The sequence below is a fragment of the Bubalus kerabau genome, chromosome 11, assembly GCF_029407905.1.
Source record: "Bubalus kerabau isolate K-KA32 ecotype Philippines breed swamp buffalo chromosome 11, PCC_UOA_SB_1v2, whole genome shotgun sequence".
In the NCBI taxonomy this organism is placed as follows: Eukaryota; Metazoa; Chordata; class Mammalia; order Artiodactyla; family Bovidae; genus Bubalus; species Bubalus kerabau.
The window spans coordinates 21904783-21925838 of NC_073634.1; the positions used below are offsets into that span (position 1 = coordinate 21904783).

At 41.4% G+C, this 21056-nt stretch overlaps 1 protein-coding gene across 1 annotated transcript in view; it reads left to right on the top strand.

Annotated features, from left to right (window-relative positions):
• CRIM1 (cysteine rich transmembrane BMP regulator 1) overlaps nt 1-21056 on the top strand; it is a 207014-nt gene that overhangs the window by 129051 nt on the left and 56907 nt on the right. The window contains exon 7 of the mRNA XM_055539793.1: nt 3257-3454. Coding sequence (XP_055395768.1) covers nt 3257-3454 — 198 coding nt within the window. The remainder of the gene's footprint in view (nt 1-3256; nt 3455-21056) is intronic.

Below are 21056 nucleotides of genomic sequence, written 5' to 3' on the forward strand. Positions count from 1 at the left end.
CTGAATGGTCTAGTGGTTTTCCCTACTTTCTTCAATTTAAGTCTGAATTTGGCAATAAGGAGTTTATGGTCTGAGCCACAGTCAGCTCCTGGTCTTGTTTTTGCTGACTGTATAGAGCTTCTCCATCTTTGGCTGCAAAGAATATAATCAATCTGATTTCGGTGTTGACCATCTGGTGATGTCCATGTATAGAGTCTTCTCTTGTGTTGTTGGAAGAGGGTGTTTGTTATGACCAGTGCATTTTCTTGGCAAAACTCAATTAGTCTTTGCCCTGCTTCATTCCATATTCCAAGGCCAAATTTGCCTGTTACTCCAGGTAACATGGGAGTAACAGGGATGGAGCCAAAGCAAAAACAATACCCAGCTGTGGATGTGACTGGTGATAGAAGCAAGGTCCGATGCTGTAAAGAGCACTGTTGCATAGGAACCTGGAATGTCAGGTCCATGAATCAAGGCAAATTGGAAGTGGTCAAACAAGAGATGGCAAGAGTGAATGTTGACATTCTAGGAATCAGTGAACTGAAATGGACTGGAATGGGTCAATTTAACTCAGATGACCATTATATCTACTACTGCAGGCAGGAATCCCTCAGAAGAAATGGAGTGGCCATCATGGTCAACAAAAGAGTCCAAAATGCAGTACTTGGATGCAATCTCAAAAATGACAGAATGATCTCTGTTCGTTTCCAAGGCAAACCATTCAATATCACAGTAATCCAAGTCTATGCCCCAACCAGTAACGCTGAAGAAGCTGAAGTTGACCGGTTCTATGAAGACGTACAAGACCTTTTAGAACTAACACCCAAAAAAGATGTCCTTTTCATTATAGGGGACTGGAATGCAAAAGTAGGAAGTCAAGAAACAACAAAGCATAGACATGGTTTAAAGTGTTCACGTCAAAATTGACGTAATTCAGTCTCTCAAAAATAGAAAAGAATTCCCCGTTTTTGTCACATGTTTTACCTTTTAGGTAATGCCAGGAAGACGATGTGGAAACACTTCCCTGAGGGAAATTATCCCCTGGGTGTAGACTGTGGTTGTGTTTCCACGGGTCGACATGAGGTCTCCCGGAGGCACTCTCTGTTCCTTCTCTGCAGTTCCAGCAGTTTCTTGGCAAGTCCTGGGACTTTCTCTTCATCCTGAGAGTAGAATTCTGCCCACTCTGCTCCCCTCAGAGTGGGTAGGGGCAGGAGGACAGGACAGCCCTAGTGACTGACAGGCCCAACCAGTCCACTCAGAGAGGACCCGACCCTGCCTCCTTTCTGGTACTGGTGCCCCTCCAGGTAAGAGCAGGTCTCCTTGGCCTTTGCAGCTGGTGAGAGTGGGGCCATGCTGTGGCACCAGGTCAAGGCCCAGACAAGTGTCCAGGGTAGCCCTGGGCAAAAGGATCCCCAAGGTCTGCTTTTTTATTTTTTTTATTCCCCTTTTCCCTCCAAGACATAATAGGTCCATGTTCCTCCAATAGGCTCGACCCTCCTGTCTCTGCTCTCCAGAAATAACAGATATTTCAGAATGATAACTGAATATCACATGCTGCATCCCCCATATTTTAAGGATAAGGATAGTCAGAAAAGTAGTCACTTCTTTCCTGAGTTTCCGGTAAAGCCAGGAACAGTGCCCAACTGTGTCTCTGGTCTAACCACACTACAATTTCCCCAGAAAGGAGGGTCTCATGAGCATCTCTTCTCTGCCTGGGCCACAGACCTCCAGTCCAGAGTCAGACATGTCCACCTCACGTCTGACACTCCTGCCACCCTTAACCTCCGCACGTGAAATGAGAGGACAGAATTTCATGTCATGTCCTATAGCTTGCTCTGTTTTCAGAATCCCATCTCTTTTCAGTATCTGAGCTTTATTTACCACAGAATCTGAAGATCTGAAATTGCTTAGATTATACAAACTATTATACATTCCTAACAGGGAGGCCCACTCACCTGTTAGAAATTATTTTTGCTAACATAGGAGAAAGATGGTTCACTTTTTAGGTGTCATAGGGGATTTAAGAAAGTCACATCAAGCTTTTAACCTTCCCAATTGATTTGTCCCCTCACTACTGCCAGTGTATAATAGTCCCTGAAATTGGTGACACTTGGTGGTATAAAAGCATAGATGTGAACCTCTGTGTAATAATTATAACGAGTTGTCTGGCCACAGATCCAGTTATGTCTCACTTCCTGGAATTCAGATCCAGTCTCAAAGTAGAAATGAAATATGCAGTATAATATTTTTTTTTATAAAGAAATTTTATGAAGTCTTATCTAACTCAGGTCTCTTGGCTGCTTCCGTGGCTGACAGACTGCCTTTCTGAAGCTGTGACTGCATTGGCCTTCAGTTCTGGCCTTCTGACTCTCATGTAACTAAACTTTCCTCCTCTTCAAAAGAAAGAGGACCAAACTCACAACTGCCTGGACTTTCCTCCCAGCACAGAAGCACTTGCTTCTCTTGAGGCCAGATTTTGTGTGTCTGAAAAAAGAACGTTGAGTGATTTATCTAATTACTTTGATGTATAAGGATGTTTGGGGATTTTGTATTTATGTGCTTATCAACAACCTCAGAAAACTCTTTCACAGTAGCCTTGGTTAACTACGTCCCACAGCCTCAGTTGCTGCTTGACCGCTCAGCTCAGGTGGAGAAAAAGCTGTGTAGGTCCACGGCGTTCCCTCCAGGGCACAAGCAGTGCCCTGTATTTAGACAAGGTCTATCTGCCCTGTCCTGATTAAGCCCCTCAGGGGCCTGCCTACGCCTCACTGTTATCTCAGGGACCTCCAGGCTCCATGAGGTAGACTCCAGTTAGCCCTAGAAATAGCAGGCTCACTGTAAGTTAGATGGGGCATTGTTCTTTCTACTTTACAGGGGGCTGAAATTGAGGTATAATAAACTTGTAAATTGACAACTCAGAAGGCATCCGCAGAGCCTAAAATGGATCTGCATTTTTTGTTTTTTCTGATTACCACCCCACAGCTCTATCCATGAAGTTTTGCACCTTTAAGAAACAGTAACACCTGCACACTGGCTTGTATGCCTCAGGTCCCCTGCCCTGTGAGCCATGTCAGGATGGGTGAACATAAATTCTACGTGATGGCTGCCTTTGCATGTCCCCCTAGAGACACCTCCTGCAGCCCCGAGCTTCTGCTGAGCACAGCTGGAAAAGAACTGCTGATGAGGAGAACCTGGGGGAAAAAAATGTCTCTAGGTGCAGGCAGAAATAACATGTAGAATGCCCTCAGTCTTACTTGGAACTCACGTTTTAATTTAGATCCTGTGTATCCTTTGAACAACCCCGCTGGCTGCTATGCCAATGGCCAGATCCACGCCCACGGGGACCGGTGGCGGGAAGACGACTGCACGTTCTGCCAGTGCATCAATGGGGAGCCCCACTGCGTGGCGACGGCCTGTGGACAGAGCTGCATGAACCCCGTCAAAGTGCCTGGGGAGTGCTGCCCTGTATGCGAAGGTAAACCATGTGGATCCTAGTGAGCCCCTCGTGAATGTCATGTCAGAGCAACTTCCACCAGTGTGTGCTTGCTTGCGTTTTATTTCCTCAGGTGTAATGTCTGCTTCCTGCTGTTAGTTGCAGATGATTTTATGATACAGCCCAGACTAATCATTTGGAGGAGATGCTGCAGATTTACAGTGAGAGCAGTGTGGTCTTTATTTTACCACTGCAGATAATGCTTAACTGAATACTTTACACTCGAAGAATATATGCATTCGAATTCAGTTCACCACAAGCCTAATTAACATCTAAAGGTCAAAACAGGGAAATGAAATTGGAAATAAGACCCATACTCAAAGCATAGTTTGTTCAATTTGTAATGCTTCTATAAGCCCAAGAGTCCTGGCAGCTAGAAGAAAGACCTGGAACCATCAAAGGCGGTTGTCACTGCCCAGAGTCCTCCCTCTGAGTGTCCATTGTTTCTAATATCATGATGGCTGTGGCTTTGCAGTTCCTCTCAGGCTTTCACTTATGTCTTGGTTACCTACATTCATGACCTCTCTTCCTTTTTAGTGAAGAGGTGCCTGAGATATCCTGGACTCGTCTTTCCATCTCAACCCCTAAGCCAGGCCAATTTCACCATCCTGGGAAGATTCTTTGCACATTTATTCAAGTCAGTCTTAATCCCCAGTCCATATATGTTAATACAAGAGACTGAATATGTATGCTGATAGATCTAATAGAGAGTATCCATCACTAAGAAACACGTTTGCATAGTGAAATGAACCAAAGTGGGTTGGAAATTAATCCTTGTAGAAGATGGATCCTTCTAGAATTTTTAAAAACAGCTGTTAAGGAAATGACCAGTTTTTTCAGAAATTCAGTCAAGTAGACTGAGTCCTCTATGGAGAAGGCTTTTGCTTCTACCTCAATTTTAATCAACTCAGTCTTCAGAATTTGCCTGACTAGCTTCATTAACCTCTGAGGGGTTGGAGTTATTAAAGATCTTAAAAGTCATATAAAAATTTAAACTGGAGGATTCTGGTTCTATTGACATCACCAATTCCCTCACCATTACTCTACTTACAATGCAGCTGCCACACTCCAAAACGTTATAGCTTCCAGATGACCAATTTTATGGAAATCACACACCACCCCCCACCCTCGCAATATACTCCTCCTATCCCCTAAAGGAAGCATTTCAGTGCTGGAGAATGGAGTGCACAATAGTACGTATGGTGGTATACGGTCAGCTTTACAAGGAAGGATGCCTTGCTGGTGCAGATTAAAATGGGACTATCTGTTCCTAAGAATTAGAGACAATCTGTTGTTGATTTGCAGTGTTCGAATATATATGTATGCATGATAATGAAGAAGAATTTTTTAATTTTAAAAAGCATTAATATATAACCCAAAGCACTAACCTTTTAATAACTTCAGGAGTCTTGAATCATAGATTGAAAATAATACAAAAAAAAAAAAACTTGTAAAAAAAAATATAAGGCTTCATTTCTAAAAGTAAAGAATGCATATTGTTTTGCATTCATCTTTTGCAGTCATTAGCAATTCCATCCTGGTGAGCAGAGAAGGGAAGCAGGTGGTGAATAGAAGACAAAAAAAGTATATATGAGAAAACTGATTTATTCTTATGTAGATGTTTGATCACTTAGAGTTTGGTCTCTGTAACATTTGAGTCAGGTTGTAATCTTATCTTCCACTTTTTGAGAAGAGTGACAGTTTGAGCCAGCCATTAATTCCAAAAAATGTACTAACCAACTTCCGTAATCCAGATACCACATTGGACACAAAGATAAATAAAGGACATCTCCTAGTAAACTTAGAAACTGTTTAGGCTGTTTTAAATTAAACCAGGAAGAAAAAGGAATGTCTACATTCAAATGCTGTGGGATAAGTGCTTTTTATGTATACCTGATTTCGTTAAACCTCACATCACCACTGTAGGCCTTGTGATCCCATTTTAGAGATGAGGAAATTAGGTTTTGGAGAGATGTAGGTAAATTCTTCCAAGGTCAGTTGCCAACATGTGGCTGAGCTGGGGTCAACTGAAGTCTGTCAGATTCAGCTACATTTGTGTCTATTTTCCTTGCTCCCAGAGGTCATCTCAGTCTCCTCATACCCCTATTTCTGGTTCCCTTATATCTGTCTCCATCTCTGGCTTTTGGCCCTGTGTTGGAGACCTGGAAGTCAGTTGACGGGGAGGAAGTCATTTGCAGTTTGACAGCGACTCCAGGTGTATTCCACGTGATCCCGAATCTGAGGGCCTTGGGGGAAGGACGCCTTTGAGACTCAGCCTCGATCTGCTTCTCAGGCCTCGCGCCCAGGCCGTCTCCGCCCCCCAGACTTGGCGTCTGTATTCCAAGCTGTTAGGCGCTGCGGCCTCAGTTCCTGTCTGTCTGTCTTGTGCCCCAGCACTTCTGTCCCTTCACCCAGCCTTTCAGGAGTTCCATTATCTAGGTCTCGGAGAACTACTTTGCCTTCTGTTTCTTGTTTTTGTCTTAAAGTCAGTTAAGTAGTGAGTTTCGTATAAGATTGTGTTTACTCTTCAGTAATGTTCTGATTTTAAGATGCTTTCAGAAGACTGAAAGATTCTTTTGGTTGTGGTTATTCAGTCACTAAGTCGTGTTTGACTCTTTGCGACCCCATGGACTGTAGTCCACCAGGTTCTGTCCTCCACGGGCTCTCAGTTTGCTCAAATCCATGTCCATTGTGTCGGTGATGCTCTTCTTTTGGTATGGGGATCAAAAAACAGTGCACAGTTTAGGATAATGATTGTAAAAGTTTATTGTTTATGAATAATAGTAAATTTATTTATTAATAACAGTAAGCTTACAAAATTATGCAAGGCAAATAAATCTTACTGCTTAGTTTTTAGGATCCAAGAAAGATCCTGAAACTATTTGAAAATATTTTTCTCAGCAGTTATTCAATTGCATATTTAAATAGAATTTTCAGTGATTTCAGAAGAGCCAAAGGATTAGACAAAATAAGAAGAAAGCAAGATGTTGTTGTTTAATGAATAATCAGCCAGAATTATTTGGAGGAAAACAGAAACACTGGTATTTATTCAATTTATACACAATAAATTTCTCGGCACGCAATTGCGTAACAAGGTAGGCCCTCACCCTTATTAGCTGCAATCCCAAGGTCCATAGTCAGGGTCTGAAATTTGATGAAACAGATCCCACACAAGGATTGTGGGTTTAAATGCTTCCTAAAAAAATTATTGCATCAACAAATATGATGTGTTAGGTCCTGTAGGGAGGAAAAAACCTTGTTGTGACTGCTGCTGTTATTAGAGATACATACCTTCCAAATGACAACATAATGTGCTTGGTTACTCCTGGAGGACTGGGAATGTGAACTTGGGGGCCCTTAAAGACTATGCTGTTAACTTGACAGCTACCTCAATTCACAAGTACCTAAGTGCTTTTTAAATTGGCACTTAAGTATTGTCATGATTAAGTCTTAGCAAATTAGTGTCAACAGCCAATTCAGGTATACAGATAAGCCACCTCATTCTTCTTATGTTTTGTTCTATTGGCTCTCTATTTCTCCTCTTATTCATCAATCACATTATTTCTATTTTTTTTGGCCTTTGTAAAAAGCTAGAGTGGAAATACACAGAAGAACATGTAAAGTTTGCAGTTTAAGCGTCCATGTGGGAGATATGTCCATATTGTCTTAAAAACAAACAAAAAATGAAAAAGAAGGGCAGTAGAATTGTCTTCCTCAGCCCCTAGCACCCTTTGCGTTGTCTTATTGTATAGCCCTTAATGAGAGTAGCTACTACCTCTTGTATACTGACTGTGAGCCAGACCTCAGTGCTTTAAGAGCATCAGCCAATTTGATACTCACATCTTCCCTCTGTGGCAGGTTCTGCCATCCCAACTTGTGATTGCAGAATCCAAAATTCAAAAGTTGTATGACTTGTCCAAGTTCCTACAGCTTGAAAGTTGCAGAGCAGTATCTCTAAAGCCTTGACTGTGGACCCCACGGGAATACGGCCTCTGAGACAGAATACTCTGCATCCTCTGGGTTGACCAGTAACCTGAAAGAGGCTACATCCCCCATGAGCTAGGATTTTACCATATGTTTTTGAATCCTTAAAATGGCACCTGGCATGTAAAGGAGGTGCTGAAAAGTAGTTAATTAATGGATGATGAATGAATGAGTGAGGAAAAGAGTGGAGTAAGGCAGCAGACTCTGATCTAGGGTTTCCTTAACCAGTGCTCTTAAAGAGGCCAGATGCTGACCTCTGGTGAGCTGACCAAAGAATAATGTTTAAATGCTTCTGTTTGACAGTGTGCTCTGAGGACAGAAACCAGAGTGCTGCATGAAATGTGTTTGGCACACTGTGGGTCCAGATGTCTGCAGGTGGGTTGACCAGTAAGCTCAGATTGGCCACTCACCCTCATGATAAGCACTTAGTTCTCCCTTCCCTTCCAGGAACAGCCTTCCAAGCCTGGTTTGTAAACTGCAGTTCATCCTCTTTCAATTCATCCCCTGCAGTCCAGAACCACAGAGTTCAAGTGGGCTTCTCCAGACCCTCCAAGGCTAATGCTTACTGTCACATTTTACATACTGCTTTTTGACCAGCTTTTGAGAATGTATAGGGGCCACTACCTTGTTTCCAGCTAGACTTTTTAATATCACTTTTAGGTATTGAGAATAATTTGCTTGTTTATTTCCCAGTAATGCAAGGTATAAATGCTGTCTTGGTTGATTCTTAACATCAGAGAGACCCTAAGGACAGAGTGCCATTTTCTATCAAAAAAACAAAACTGTTTGTTTTATCATTAAAGGTAAGATAAGGTGTTGGGGAGGGGAATTTGGCTGCATGATGTAATGACATGACCTGATGACTCAACAGAAAAATGCAGACTATGTAGACAACTGTGAGGCTAGCTTGGCTGTGACACCTGATGCAGGAGATAAGGATTTCATCATCCTTGGTGAGCCTTGATGTCAGATCTCATCTGCTGTCTCATCTTGGGCTGTGGCTGGACCCTGCCCTGGTGGCCATTGTGACCTGAGTGTGCCTTAGGCCCGGTGTGTGCAGAGTCTTCCTGCTGGGAGGAGTTGACGATTTCCATGACCCTGGGGATTTCAGAGCCAGTGCCAAGAGTCTCACTTTTCAAGAACTAGAAACAACATAGGTAACAGTTTACTAGGTAGCATTCAGTCTTAGGCTTTGAGTTGCTAGTAAATAAATTCCCTGCTTGTGGTTGGGTACTTTCCAATCACAATGGGTACTTTCCTTTCTACTATTTCTGTTCCTCTGAAACAAAGGCAAAATCTGTTTCCAGATTCACTCAGGAAATCAAATAGTCATAGATTGCTGTGGCTGAGTAATAGATGTGTGAGGGTCCATCATATTACTCTACCTGCCTCGGTATTTAAAAGATTTTTCTGTCATTGAAAACTTTAAATGAATGTTATTTGCAGAGTTATTGTCTGAAACTGAACTGAGTTTCAGGCAGGCCTTGTAATTTTGCTAACCTGGACTTAACCAACTCTTGAAGTGGAGGAATAGGATTGATTCCCTGCCCGTCGATTCTTTCTAATTCTCTGGACTTAGGATGGAACCAGCCATTGGCTTTCTTCCTGCTTACCTGGCTTTCTTGAATCCCTTATTTTGGAAATCCTGGTCCTACTTGGGACAGTTGTGAAGCAAGGACATTAGGTGTTTCTTGACCTTGTTGTGGATTTAGTAAGCCACTTCAGCATCAGCACACTGGATAGATCACATGCTAGACTCCTCTAAAGAGCTGGAGGTTTTTGAACTGTCAAATAGAAGACTGTCTTCCTCATCATCAATCCTAATTTTATGGGCGCACTATATTCTTCCCTATAAATCCTGATGATATAGTTTGAATCAAGCCATCCTTCAAATGCAATTTCTACTGGCCTGCCAGAAAAGTCTGTACCAGGCACATATCTGGGTGGGAATTCCTTGAAATAAGAAAAAATGTTTCCAACCCTGCCCATAATACTTCCTCACCAAACAGTATCTCAAATGATTGAGCTACTGCTTCTGTGGCAAGGAATCAGACATAGTTTGGCTGACCCCAGAGTCTGTGAAGTCAAAGATGCCACAGGTCACATGATATTAATGTTCTGGTACATAACAGGGATCAAAACTGAGTTGATGGGTGGTATTGCTTCAGTGCCATATACTAGGCTATTATTAGCAGGCCAAGAATAATAAAATAGTCGTAATATCTGCAAGACTGTTAGGCATGTTCTTTCATCCTTTAACTCTAAGTGTCCTGGAAACTAGTTCCATAAATGGAGATTAAAATATAGCACAGTGTGTTTTTTGGCTTGTCCAAATAAGGTCATATGCAGGGTAGCAAATGCATAGCAGATGACCTTGTGTCAACCTCGGTGGCCTTGAACCTAAATTGTTCATGAATGAATATCATAGTATTTTGATTTTTCTCTGGGAATTTAAAAAAGCTTTAGGTATTTCAAGTAACTTTAGAATGTTACGGTTCAGAGCTGATTCTGAAACACTTGATTAGAAACCCCTGTCTCTGATTGTCCAGCCTTCAGCAGTCCCCGCTCTGAAGTATTTCCCTGTAGCAATGGTCTTGGAAGGGGCTGGTTCCTCTCTGCTTCCTCTGCTATTCACTTCCCATCCCTAAAAGGGCATTATTGCCAGGAGTCTCATAATTTTCCTACTAAGATAATCATCGAATCTAATAGTTCAGACTTGGGCCTGCTAATTTTCATCTAATCAACGGAGGCAGGAAAACATAGTCTGGAATGCCAGCTATGTGAATGAAAAATATTTAGTCATTCTTGAAATGATAGGAATGTTTTTCCAACAAGCTTAAATAAACACAATCTCTACTGAGACTGTGTTAAACTTTTTTTGGAAAAGAGACAACTCTTAGGCCAAACAGAAGTTAATGAAGGTTATTAAGAGGCATGCCCTTCAGAAAAGGCTTGTGGACATTAAAAAGAAAGATTCTCTTTTCTTCATGGTACAGCCATTGACCAGAAGTAGCAGAATTGCTTTCCTTTCTGCTTTTGTCAGCCTGACAGAATTTAATATTTTAACTGGTGATCATGTTGTCCGTCTTTCCGAGAGATATCCTGCTTTACTAGCCATGCGTCTTCATCTCCTTCCACTGTTTGCCTTGGTTCTAAGGAATAGATTGGTCTCAACACATCTGTACTTAAAGCACGTGACAGCACTTTTTATGTGAAGCTCGTTTATTTGTTTCCAGTCATACAAGGTCCAACCATAAAGTAATAAAATTATTTTTAAACATAGTGACATTTTTAAACAAACCAAGGTTTACATATCCAAGTGAAGTGTTTCTCCTTTCAAGATAGATACATGGGGAAACGGTACAGCTCCTGCAGGAGTATAGTCGTTCAGAGTATTTTGGGTGCTTCTCTGTTGAAACTGACGTTACAGCTTGCAACACATCCTTTTGAGCATCTTTAGCTTTGTAAACCCCTGACTTCAGAGGTTTTATTAGGCCCTTAGAAATAGTCAAAGACATTCACACCTAAGCCTGATGGAAAGGCTGGGTAATCTAGCTGGGTAAAACTGTTCAGAGGAAGCGAAAAGTGACGGTAAAATAGAAGCACTCTGTCTTCTATGACATAGTAATCTCCTCTGGCAGCAACTCCGAAGAGAAATTTCAAATAGAGTTTTAGCATGAGCAGCATTTTAGTACAATCATATAACCCCCAAAAGTGAGCATTTTTATCAATAACACTTATTTGTAAGTACAATTCCTGGTGTGTTTATTGGAAAAAAGAATCAATCCACTTACCACATAGTATTTATATGACTTCTGGGGGCTAGAGGCATATATTTAAATGGTGATCTATTATATTCAACTTTTTGTGGGATTGCAAGAGCTCCATTCAGACTTATTTTCAAATAAATTATTAGACTAATTCCCTATATGTATTGTGCCTTTTTAAACTGTCTCATGGTATAGTCTTAACCTTAAAATGAGCAAAGTGATTTCCATCTTTTAATACGTGAGGGTTAGAGATGGTGAGCTACCCAGTGAACTTGTTTATAGAGACCCTATTGAAGTATTTTCTGTGCTGTGTCTGTCTGATTGTTGAGGATAAAATATCTGCTGCAGTGTTGCTATAAAATAACAGGGCAGACGAAAGGAATGAAGCTGTCTGTCAAAGACCATCCCTTGCCCATTGATGGATCTCCCGTCACAGGTGGTTGCTGAGGTGACAGGGAGCTGGATCACAGCCACCTGTCACCCTCTCCTTTTGAGACTCCTGACATGCTCACCCTCCATCATTGTGCAGACTGGGACAGCTGTTAACAGGGGTCTTGGCAACATCAGATCTTGATCAAGAGGTCATAACCATCAGTTTGATCCAAGTTTGATATGAGATAAGCAATAAGGAACCATTAGTACTTTTTTGAAATTTATTAGAAACACATGAGAGGATGGTGATGCATTGCACATGATACATTTTTCAATTTGATTTGAATTATTAGCTGCTGCTGCTGCTAAGTCGCTTCAGTCATGTCTGACTCTGTGCGACCCCATGGACTGCAGCCTACCAGGCTTCTCCGTCCATAGGATTCTCCAGGCAAGAACACTGGAGTGGGTTGCCATTTCCTTCTCCAGTGCATGAAAGTGGAAAGTGAAAGTGAAGCCGCTCAGTCATGTCTGACTCTTAGTGACCCCACAGGCTGCAGCCTACAAGGCTCCTCCATCCATGGGATTTTCCAGGCAAGAGTACTGGAGTGGGGTGCCATTGCCTTCTCCCTGAATTATTAGCAGTTTGACCAAATTTAAATTTTCACTTGCCATGTATATTTACAAGATGCCTGTTTACCAATCAAGTGAATTTTATTTTCATATGTAAGAGATTAGCTGGATTTAACACACTTGCCTGAAACAGAGCCCGGTTTAGGCGTTCAGACCACTGGAGACGACAGAATTTAATATTTGCTGTGAGTCAAAAATAAGATTCGATTCAAATAAAAAACCAAATGCTTTTACTTTGCAGCATCATGAACCAAGACTATGAATCCCCAAGAACCCTCTAAGACCAACAGGGGGACCCTGAGAGTCATGTAGTGCTCTGGGTTTGAATTTTCACCTTGGCTGCTAGAACAGACTGAGCGTTAAGTCTGTAAGCCACCTCCTCAGCCAGGCAGGACCTCACAGCACGTGCTCAGGACTTCATCCCTGGCTGCAGTGTCTTCTTTCTACTTAAAAGTTACCTTGGTCTTCGTTTTCTTACTTTTAATTACGTATACATATATGATATAGGTTTCCCTGGTGGCTTAGTGGTAAAGAACCTGCCTGCCAGTGCAGGAGACATGGTTTGATCCCTGGGTCGGAAAGATTCCCTGGAGAAGGAAATGGGAACCCACTCCAGTATTCTTGCCCAGGGAATCCCATGGACAGAGGAGCCTGGAGGGCTACAGTCCATAGGGTCACAAAAGAGTCTAACACAACATAGCAATTAAACTGTGATCTGTGATATAATTTGAGACTGCCTTGGGTCTGCTTTGGGATCCAGCAGAGTAGATTTAATGCTTGTTTGTGTGCTTGGTGCCCACCATCGCCTGTGCCCACACCTTGCACTATGGTCCTGCCACCCATAGTTTGGGTATCTGTAGGAAGACACGAAATAATATTCTCTTTTACCTTAACTGGAAAGTTATATGTGTTAGTCACTCAGTCATGTCCAACTCTTTGTGACACCATGGACTGTAGCCCACCAGACTTCTCTGTCCATGGAATTCTCCAGGCAAGAATACTGGAATGAGTAGCCATCCCCTTCTCTAGGGGATCGTCCTAACCAAAGATCGAACCCAGGTCTCCTGCATTGCAGGCAGATTCTCCATCATCTGAGCCACCAGGGAAGCCCCACATTGGAAAGCTATTGCCCTGAAAATCAGCTTACATTTAAAGCAACTCAGGGATGTCTATTTTATTAGTGAAGCTATAAAAATAACTAAAAAAATATTCAGAGATAATAAACTGTCAGCTGGGGCTAGCCTCAGGCCTTGCATGTTAAGAGAGGACAGCAAGCTTAGATCTTTTCGAAACTATGAGTCTCGTGCTTTTTGGGAACTAAGTTTTAAAAGATCCCAGGGAGATTTTACGCCATAGGAATTCAATAGGGGTGTTCCACATTGCTGTGACAGACACTGAGAACATTATTATTTGAAACACAACTACCTCCCCCCCAACTATTATTAAGAAAGTACTGGTTGGTTTATCTCTTAATATTGATATGTTTCATATCACTGACTTACTAAAACTAAAATTCGCTGATCAAAGACATTTTTTAGAGTTGGGACTTCCATACCCTCTTTCAACTTGAGAACGGCAGGACTACTGGCAAAGCTATACCAAAACAGTATACATTGTCCTCTGATGAATTTGCCCTCATCCCCGAAGATCCAGCAAGGCCCCCATCATGAGAGAGGAAGTGCGGGGTCAGCCAGGCACACAGGAGCATTGTTTCAGCTCACACTGGATAAGCTGATTATGAAGAGATTTCTCTTCTCTTCGAGACACCATGGACACAGTCAAAAGTCGAAACAATGATGTTCAGACTGCAGCTCAGCAAATGTGAAAGGCGCCAGTGGCTGGTCACTAACACGCTCCAAAGCTTACCAGACCATATGAAAGGATGTCATGGACCCACCCACGACCCAGATGCTTTTCATGTTATCAGTGGAGATAGAAATGATGCTTAAGTTACAATAGACAGTGTTCAGAATGCCAAGCCAGTTGTCAGACCATTTATCAGCTGAACATTTGAGGCCTGCAAAAGGGCTCGTAATTCATCTACTGAGCCATCATCTGAGACCATTTCTGACTCTGAGCCGGCTGGATAGTCATTTCAACAATAATTATAGCAACAGGTAATATTTTTGTCACCCTTTGAGTTTACAGAATTGTCCCTTCTTTATGATCTTACTGCGGTCTTATAATGATCTTGTGAGGTAGAAATAGGGAAAATTCCTACTTAATAGAAGTCCAGAGAGGTTCGTCATCACATGTAAGATAATGAATGAACACAGACTCACGCTGAGCCTTCTAACCCCAAGCCCATGTCTTTGGGGAGGGAGAAGAAGAGGAAAAGAAGTCAGTGAACATGAAAGTACTTGATTGCCGTGGCTCAAATTCAAAACCTTTTTGCTCCTGGCTCCGTTCTCATTGCTGAGACCCAGTTGCTGTTATTTTGACCTTTTGTGACCTACCTTTGATCTGGGTTCTTTTCCTGAACCTCCATCTGGAATTTTGACCTTGCCTTTAGACCTCTTGGAAAGCCTGCTCCCCCAAGTAGGTTCCTGCCTCTCCCACTTGGGGAAGCGTCTTTCCCCACCCCCTGCAAGTGCTGAGTTGTCTCCCCAGATGTCTTTATCCTCATGCTTGCCACGGGCCCAGCCTCATTCACACCTGCCAGGCTGAAGGCCCTGGGCAGTGATGCTCAAGTCTCCACTGAGTGTGCCCAGCACTGAGATACTATCCTCAACACTTGTGCATCCTGACCTGCCCACTTCCCTTATCTCCCTCTAATTCCTGCCCAACTATTCTTAATCAGGAGGCAGATTGGCTGAGCCTTCAGCACGAGCGCCTGTCCTTCATGCAGGATGAAATGAGCCGCAGGGTTGAGCGAGTGCCCAGCTATTTTTGAGACTATGTTAATAACACTTTATTCATTTGGCACCATCAAGGAATGAGGTCATCACAGAGTGAATTCCCCAGATGAGTGAAATTTGGGGTGTCAAGTTTTATGTTCAGCATTTTGAAGGCAGGCCTTCTACAGTGTTCTGTGTACTATTGGGCCTTGTTAGGTCAAAGGTGCAGATCATAATTTAAGCATTTCATAGGCTTAAATACTCATAGGCTTAAGATGCTTAAGATACTCATAGGCTACTGAGTATCTCGTTTAGGACTGTTTGGGTTTGGGGATGTGCATTTAGTTTTCATTGTTATTAGTGTGTTGGGTTGACAGCAGACTTCTGATCTAGCTTGCTACTTCAGTGGAGCTCATTTATTGAGTATCTACTATGTGCAAGAGATCCTGCCATGATGAGGATCCTAAGACAAAAGTTAGGAAATGAGAGATTCAGCCGGTAGAGGACAATATTGAATAGGGCTCTTTCTCAGAACATGTGTCCCGACTTTCAGTTGTCAGATGTCTTTTTGTCCTCTTTGTTCACTGATTAAGCACTCCAGTGGACCAAGCACTGTGTTAAATGCTGAAGTTGTAAACACTGAATAAACCATTGCCCTTAATGGCAAGATCCTTCCCCCCTGGACCTCAGCTATTTCCTAGAGGATTGGGGTGAGATACCAGAATTCTGACCCATCTGACACCCCCTCCCAGCTCAATATAGCTATTAAAATGTACAGACACACATATACACATGTACTTATAAATGTGGCACTTTTTTTTCCAGTTAAAACTTACCAAGATATAGTCTCCATGAAAATGAACAGTAAAAATATATATAAGACAAGTATAAAAGATTATTCTTGGAATCCAATCATTTTGTGAGTTCTCTCAAGCTGAATTCCTAGAAAAAGATATCCCATTCTCAATTAGAGGTTTTTTTTTTTACTTTTTGTGGTGTTTTAATAATCACATAATCATAGTACTGTCTTTTCCTATTAAATATGAGATTGGTAAAGGAAGAAAAACATGACTGACAGCCAAGATTCCTTGGAAAAAGAATACAGAGTTAATAAATAGGCCTAAAGTAAATATAATGCTTTCCTATCTGCCCATAAAATAATACAAGTCTTGGGAACATTTTCACACCATTCATTTTTAAAATAAAGAAACTGCTCTGAGATAAGTACTTTAGAAATTACAAGGATGTAGGTGTTGTTATGAGAAATATATACAAAGGAAAAAAGGATAACTAAGTGTGTGGTGGCTGAAAGAATTTGAAAACTCCAACTGTAGGAGATTTTTTTCCATGACTTAATGAGACTTTCTTAAATACACACTCATACCCCATGGAAATTCCCACTTCCAGATTAGGGAATTTTTGTATCCTCAGTTTTTTGGCTTTTTTTTTTTTCTTTCATCGTCTACATTAATAGAGTTTTCCCCTCTAACTTCATTTGGAAATATTTCACCTTTATTATACCTCTTCCCAGGCTGCAGTTATGTTGACAATTTGCTGATTTATTTGAATGGTTTTCTGACTAGTTATGGTCACATTTGAAAAGCAACTGTGGTAAGAGAATGACATATGATGACACAGTAAAACAGATTAGCTGTTGTAAACAGCTCCTTCGGTTCTGACTTGGCCAGCTTTATCTCCAGTTTTATGAGCCCAGACAGGCTACCAGTAATTGGTGGACTATGAGGAGGACTGATATATATGGCCATATAAACCAAGTGAAGCTTTGGAATTTTCCCATTTATTAGATGTTCACATGGCTTAACCAAGTCAAGCCACCACCACCACCCCCACCACACCCTGGCAGAAAATCTTAGGGAACAAAATGCCTGAATTAGGTCTGAAAAGACAACATCATTAGTCATCTTTGTCTCCCATAATCAAATAAGCAGGCTTGTGTATTGATATGGAAGAGCTCCATAAGGTAAGCAAATCATTAGTAAATCCTCAGAGGAGAAGTAATGAGACAGATAAGAATTAGCTTTGTTTATCTTATCACTTCCATATGAAAGTTAACTCATAAAAAAATATATAGGAACATATCTGCCATAGAGAACTACCCTACCTATAGTGAGATTTTTCCCAGGAAGACTTTTCTTGGTGTGTGTCTGTCTGTGTATGCGTGTGTGCACTTGTATGGATTTGTAGGAATCTAGGATGCTGGTAATTGGAGAAGGAAATGGCAGCCCACTCCAGTGTTCTTGCCTGGAAAATCCCAGGGACAGGGGGAGCCTGGTGGGCTGCCGTCTATGGGGTCACACAGAGTCTGAGCGACTGACGCGACTTAGCAGCAGCAGCAGGATGCTGTTAGGCAGCTGCTTCCCATGCCAGGCCTTCCAGGCCTGCCGCTCGCCCGGAACACACCTCAGGGAGGGATCAGCACACCTGGAGACAGTTGGGATCTGGAGCCTGAGCTAACTTTTATCTTCCTAATAGAGTCAGTACTGCAGACAGTCCTAAGCACACTGGCTCTGTATGCTTTACACGAGTGTATTTTTCCAGGGTTACCCACCCATCCTCAAGAGCTACTAATGGGCTGTCAGCCTTCCCAGGGTTGCTAATCAGAAAGAGTGCTTCCCACATTTCTCAATGGAGATAATTAGTATTATTTGCAAGATAAACAGCTCGTAGTAATCAAGGTAATGAGAAGAACCTTGTGTTTATTCAAAACCAGGCGCTCAGTGGAGTAACACAATTTAGACACCAAGTTAAAAGAATCTGTGAACATTTTCACTTAAGCTATATCTATGTGAAATTTAAAGACCAGTGATTATATACATTGTTCCAGAGCAAATTCACATTATTATTGCACATTTTTAATTAACTGGTAGTCAAAATACATTCCCTTTTGTTCTGTTGTCATTCCAAACATGTTGAACTATCCAATATGATGATGATAAGACTGATATTAAAACTTTAAATCAAGACCTTAAAAGGTTGGATTGGAGTTTCAACTTAATTCCCTTTCCTCTTTTTGGAACTTTTTCCTTAAAATAAGAAGCAAGAAAGTTTAGAGCTTAGATTTGCTTAACACATTTATACCTCCTGAATAGTGAAATGTATGTTACTTTCTGGTCTAGTGCTGTGGCCTTGGAGTTAAAAATAATAATTTTATTTCAACTTTATACCCTTAACCAAATTCATTGCAATCATAGTGCCTTAATATCCTTATTGAGTGGATTAAATTGCTTCTAGGAAATACCTGAACTTCAGTGCAGAATGTTGGTGGCATTCTTCAGAAGCTCAGTGTCTGTGGCTAAGTCTTGAAAAATGTGATTATTTTCCTGGAAATGTTTTTACTGATAAGAGGTTTGTTGGACTTCCTAGAATGTGAAGGAAATTTTAATAATCTATAAAATGAAGACCCGATATGTGTTTGCTTATGTTACTGCATGCTATAATAATTTTTTTTCCAGAATTTTGTTTTCTGAAACTTGGGATAAGAATTGGTAGCTGAACATCTGCACTCCTGACACAGTCCCAAGAGTTCTTGTGAAAAATAGCTCTTCTCGACAGTGTTAGGTATAGGTACCTGGAAAGTCTTTAAAAATCATTCAGGAAAAGGACAGGTCAAGGAAAGTAGAGATTCCCACTCAGATGCAAGGTAGGAAACAGCAAACGGATATAGACATAACAAACACCCATTTTTGTTCTTTATTGCTTCTAGGCTCAGAAAATATTTCTAGAGTTCTTCTCCACAAAGAAGCGGTTCCAGGGTTCCCTTTAGAAATAGTTGTAGCCAAAGACAATGAATTCCTGCTGTTTCAAGCCTTCTTCCTTTGGAGGACTTTAAGGTATTTCTTTAATTCCTCAGCTGATTCAATACAAGATGAGATGGAATTTCAGGGTGATCCTATAAGCAGTACTTGATTGAATTTCCTCTTGCCAAATCCATCTTTGTGCGAGCTTTTTCCCATTCTCCTAAATAAGGAGATCTAAGAGCATTTCTTGCCTCTGAAAGAGGCCCACTAAAGACATCTCTGCCCAACCAATTTAAAGGAACACTATTTTATTTGCTTCCCACAACAGACAGATGCATTAATGTCTCCAAAAGTCTTAGTCTTTGTTCAACTGATACCCTCCAAGGACACGGCATCACCATCATCCTTCTAGAAAGGCATCTGCTCTCTGGCATTTCATGTCAGTATTTTACCCCCATGGTTGGATGGCATCACTGACTCAATGGACATGAGTTTAAACAAACTCAGGGAGATGGTGAAGGACAGGGAAGCCAGGCATGCAGCAGTCTGTGGGGTTACAAAGAGTCGGACAGGACTGAGTGACTAAACAACAACAACAACGACCATCTAAGAGCACAGAAAGATAGGATTTAAATGAGATTCATCTGGTCTTCAGGCCACACCCCATCCGGATATCTTCCATATTCAGAGCACTGCTTCATAGATTAAGAAAGAGTGTTGTGTGCTTTGTTGCTCAATTGTGTCTGACTCTTTCCAACCCCATGGACTACAGCCCACCAGGTTCCTCTGTCCATGGGGATTCTCCAGGTGAGAATACTGGAGTGGATAGCCTATCCCTTCTCCAGGATATCAAACAGGGATCGAACCAGGGTCTCCTGCATTGCAGGAGGATTCTTTACCCACTGAGCTACCCAGGAAATAACAATTCCCAATACACAAGTTTCAGATGCTCTAATAAGCCCAACAGATGTTTCCTCAAGCTCCTTTGTTTACTTGGATTAGAAACAATCGTACCATGATAACATGATTCTAGATTCTTCAAACTTACTTCTTCCCCCACCAAGAACTTCCTTGTATCAAAACTATACAAAAAGTCTAACCAGCTCTTGGTTATTCTCCAAGGACTGTACATGTTTCAGATGTTGATTTGAAATACTCTAGTTCAGGATGGTATCAAATATGTCTCATTTCAGAGTTCATTATGCAGAATAAGAAATTGGGTTTCAGTAGCTTTGTAGCACTTCATTCTCAAAACACTAACCCTGATGTTAGTAATAAGACCAATTCTGAGATTACATATTAATATACTGGACTGAAAGCAGACTCAGATTCATTTATGATAATGTCAGCATTCTGCTGGACAATTTATAGTTGCATGTTTCTGTTGTAATATTGTTCTTATGGAATTCTGAAATAGAGATGGCCTCACATGGTGGGAAACAGCACTAGATTGTTGAGAGGATGCCGAAAGGGACTAGATCGTAATGTTTGAATTTAGATAAAATGTTGGGAGACAGCTAGTTACCTGTATGCATCTAATGAAAGTGTTAGTCACTCTGTCATGTCCAACTCTTTGCAATCCCCTGGACTGTAGCCTGTCAGGCTCCTCTGTCCATGGAATTCATTCTCCAGGAAAGAATCCTGGAATGGTTAGCCATTCTCTTCTCCAGGGCATCTTCCCAACCCAGAGACTGAACCCCAGTCTCCCGCATTGCAGGCAAATTCTTTACCATTTGAGCCACCAGGGAAGCGGGCATGTGTGTGTGTGTTACAAATCAGCAGTTACTCCGGTGACAAAGGACAGCAGCAGTAAGTACCCCAAAAACGTGCACCTCCACCCTCATAAGGCTTTTGAAATTTGTTCCACTTTGTATTCGAAAGCAAAAACAGTAATTATTTGTTTAATGTAATAAAATGAAATGACTAGTGTTAAAACGCTTCTTAAAAATAATTTAGACATCTGTCTATATTTAACATATCACAGTGAGTGTTGTGTTCAGCCTAATCTGTTGAGGGGCAGTTGAATAGTTTTAGAGTAAATAAGTTCTGTTGAATAAATGGTTTTGTTGAGTTTTTCTGTGTTTTAATAGTAAATGTTGAGGGAGTCAGAATTTGAGAGTTCTGTGCTTCACAGTTTCTTCCCTCTGATGAACATCACTGATGAATGGGGAAATATTGATTTTAGAGGCACAAAATCATGTTTTGCTTCTTTACATTCTGCCACATTGTCAAA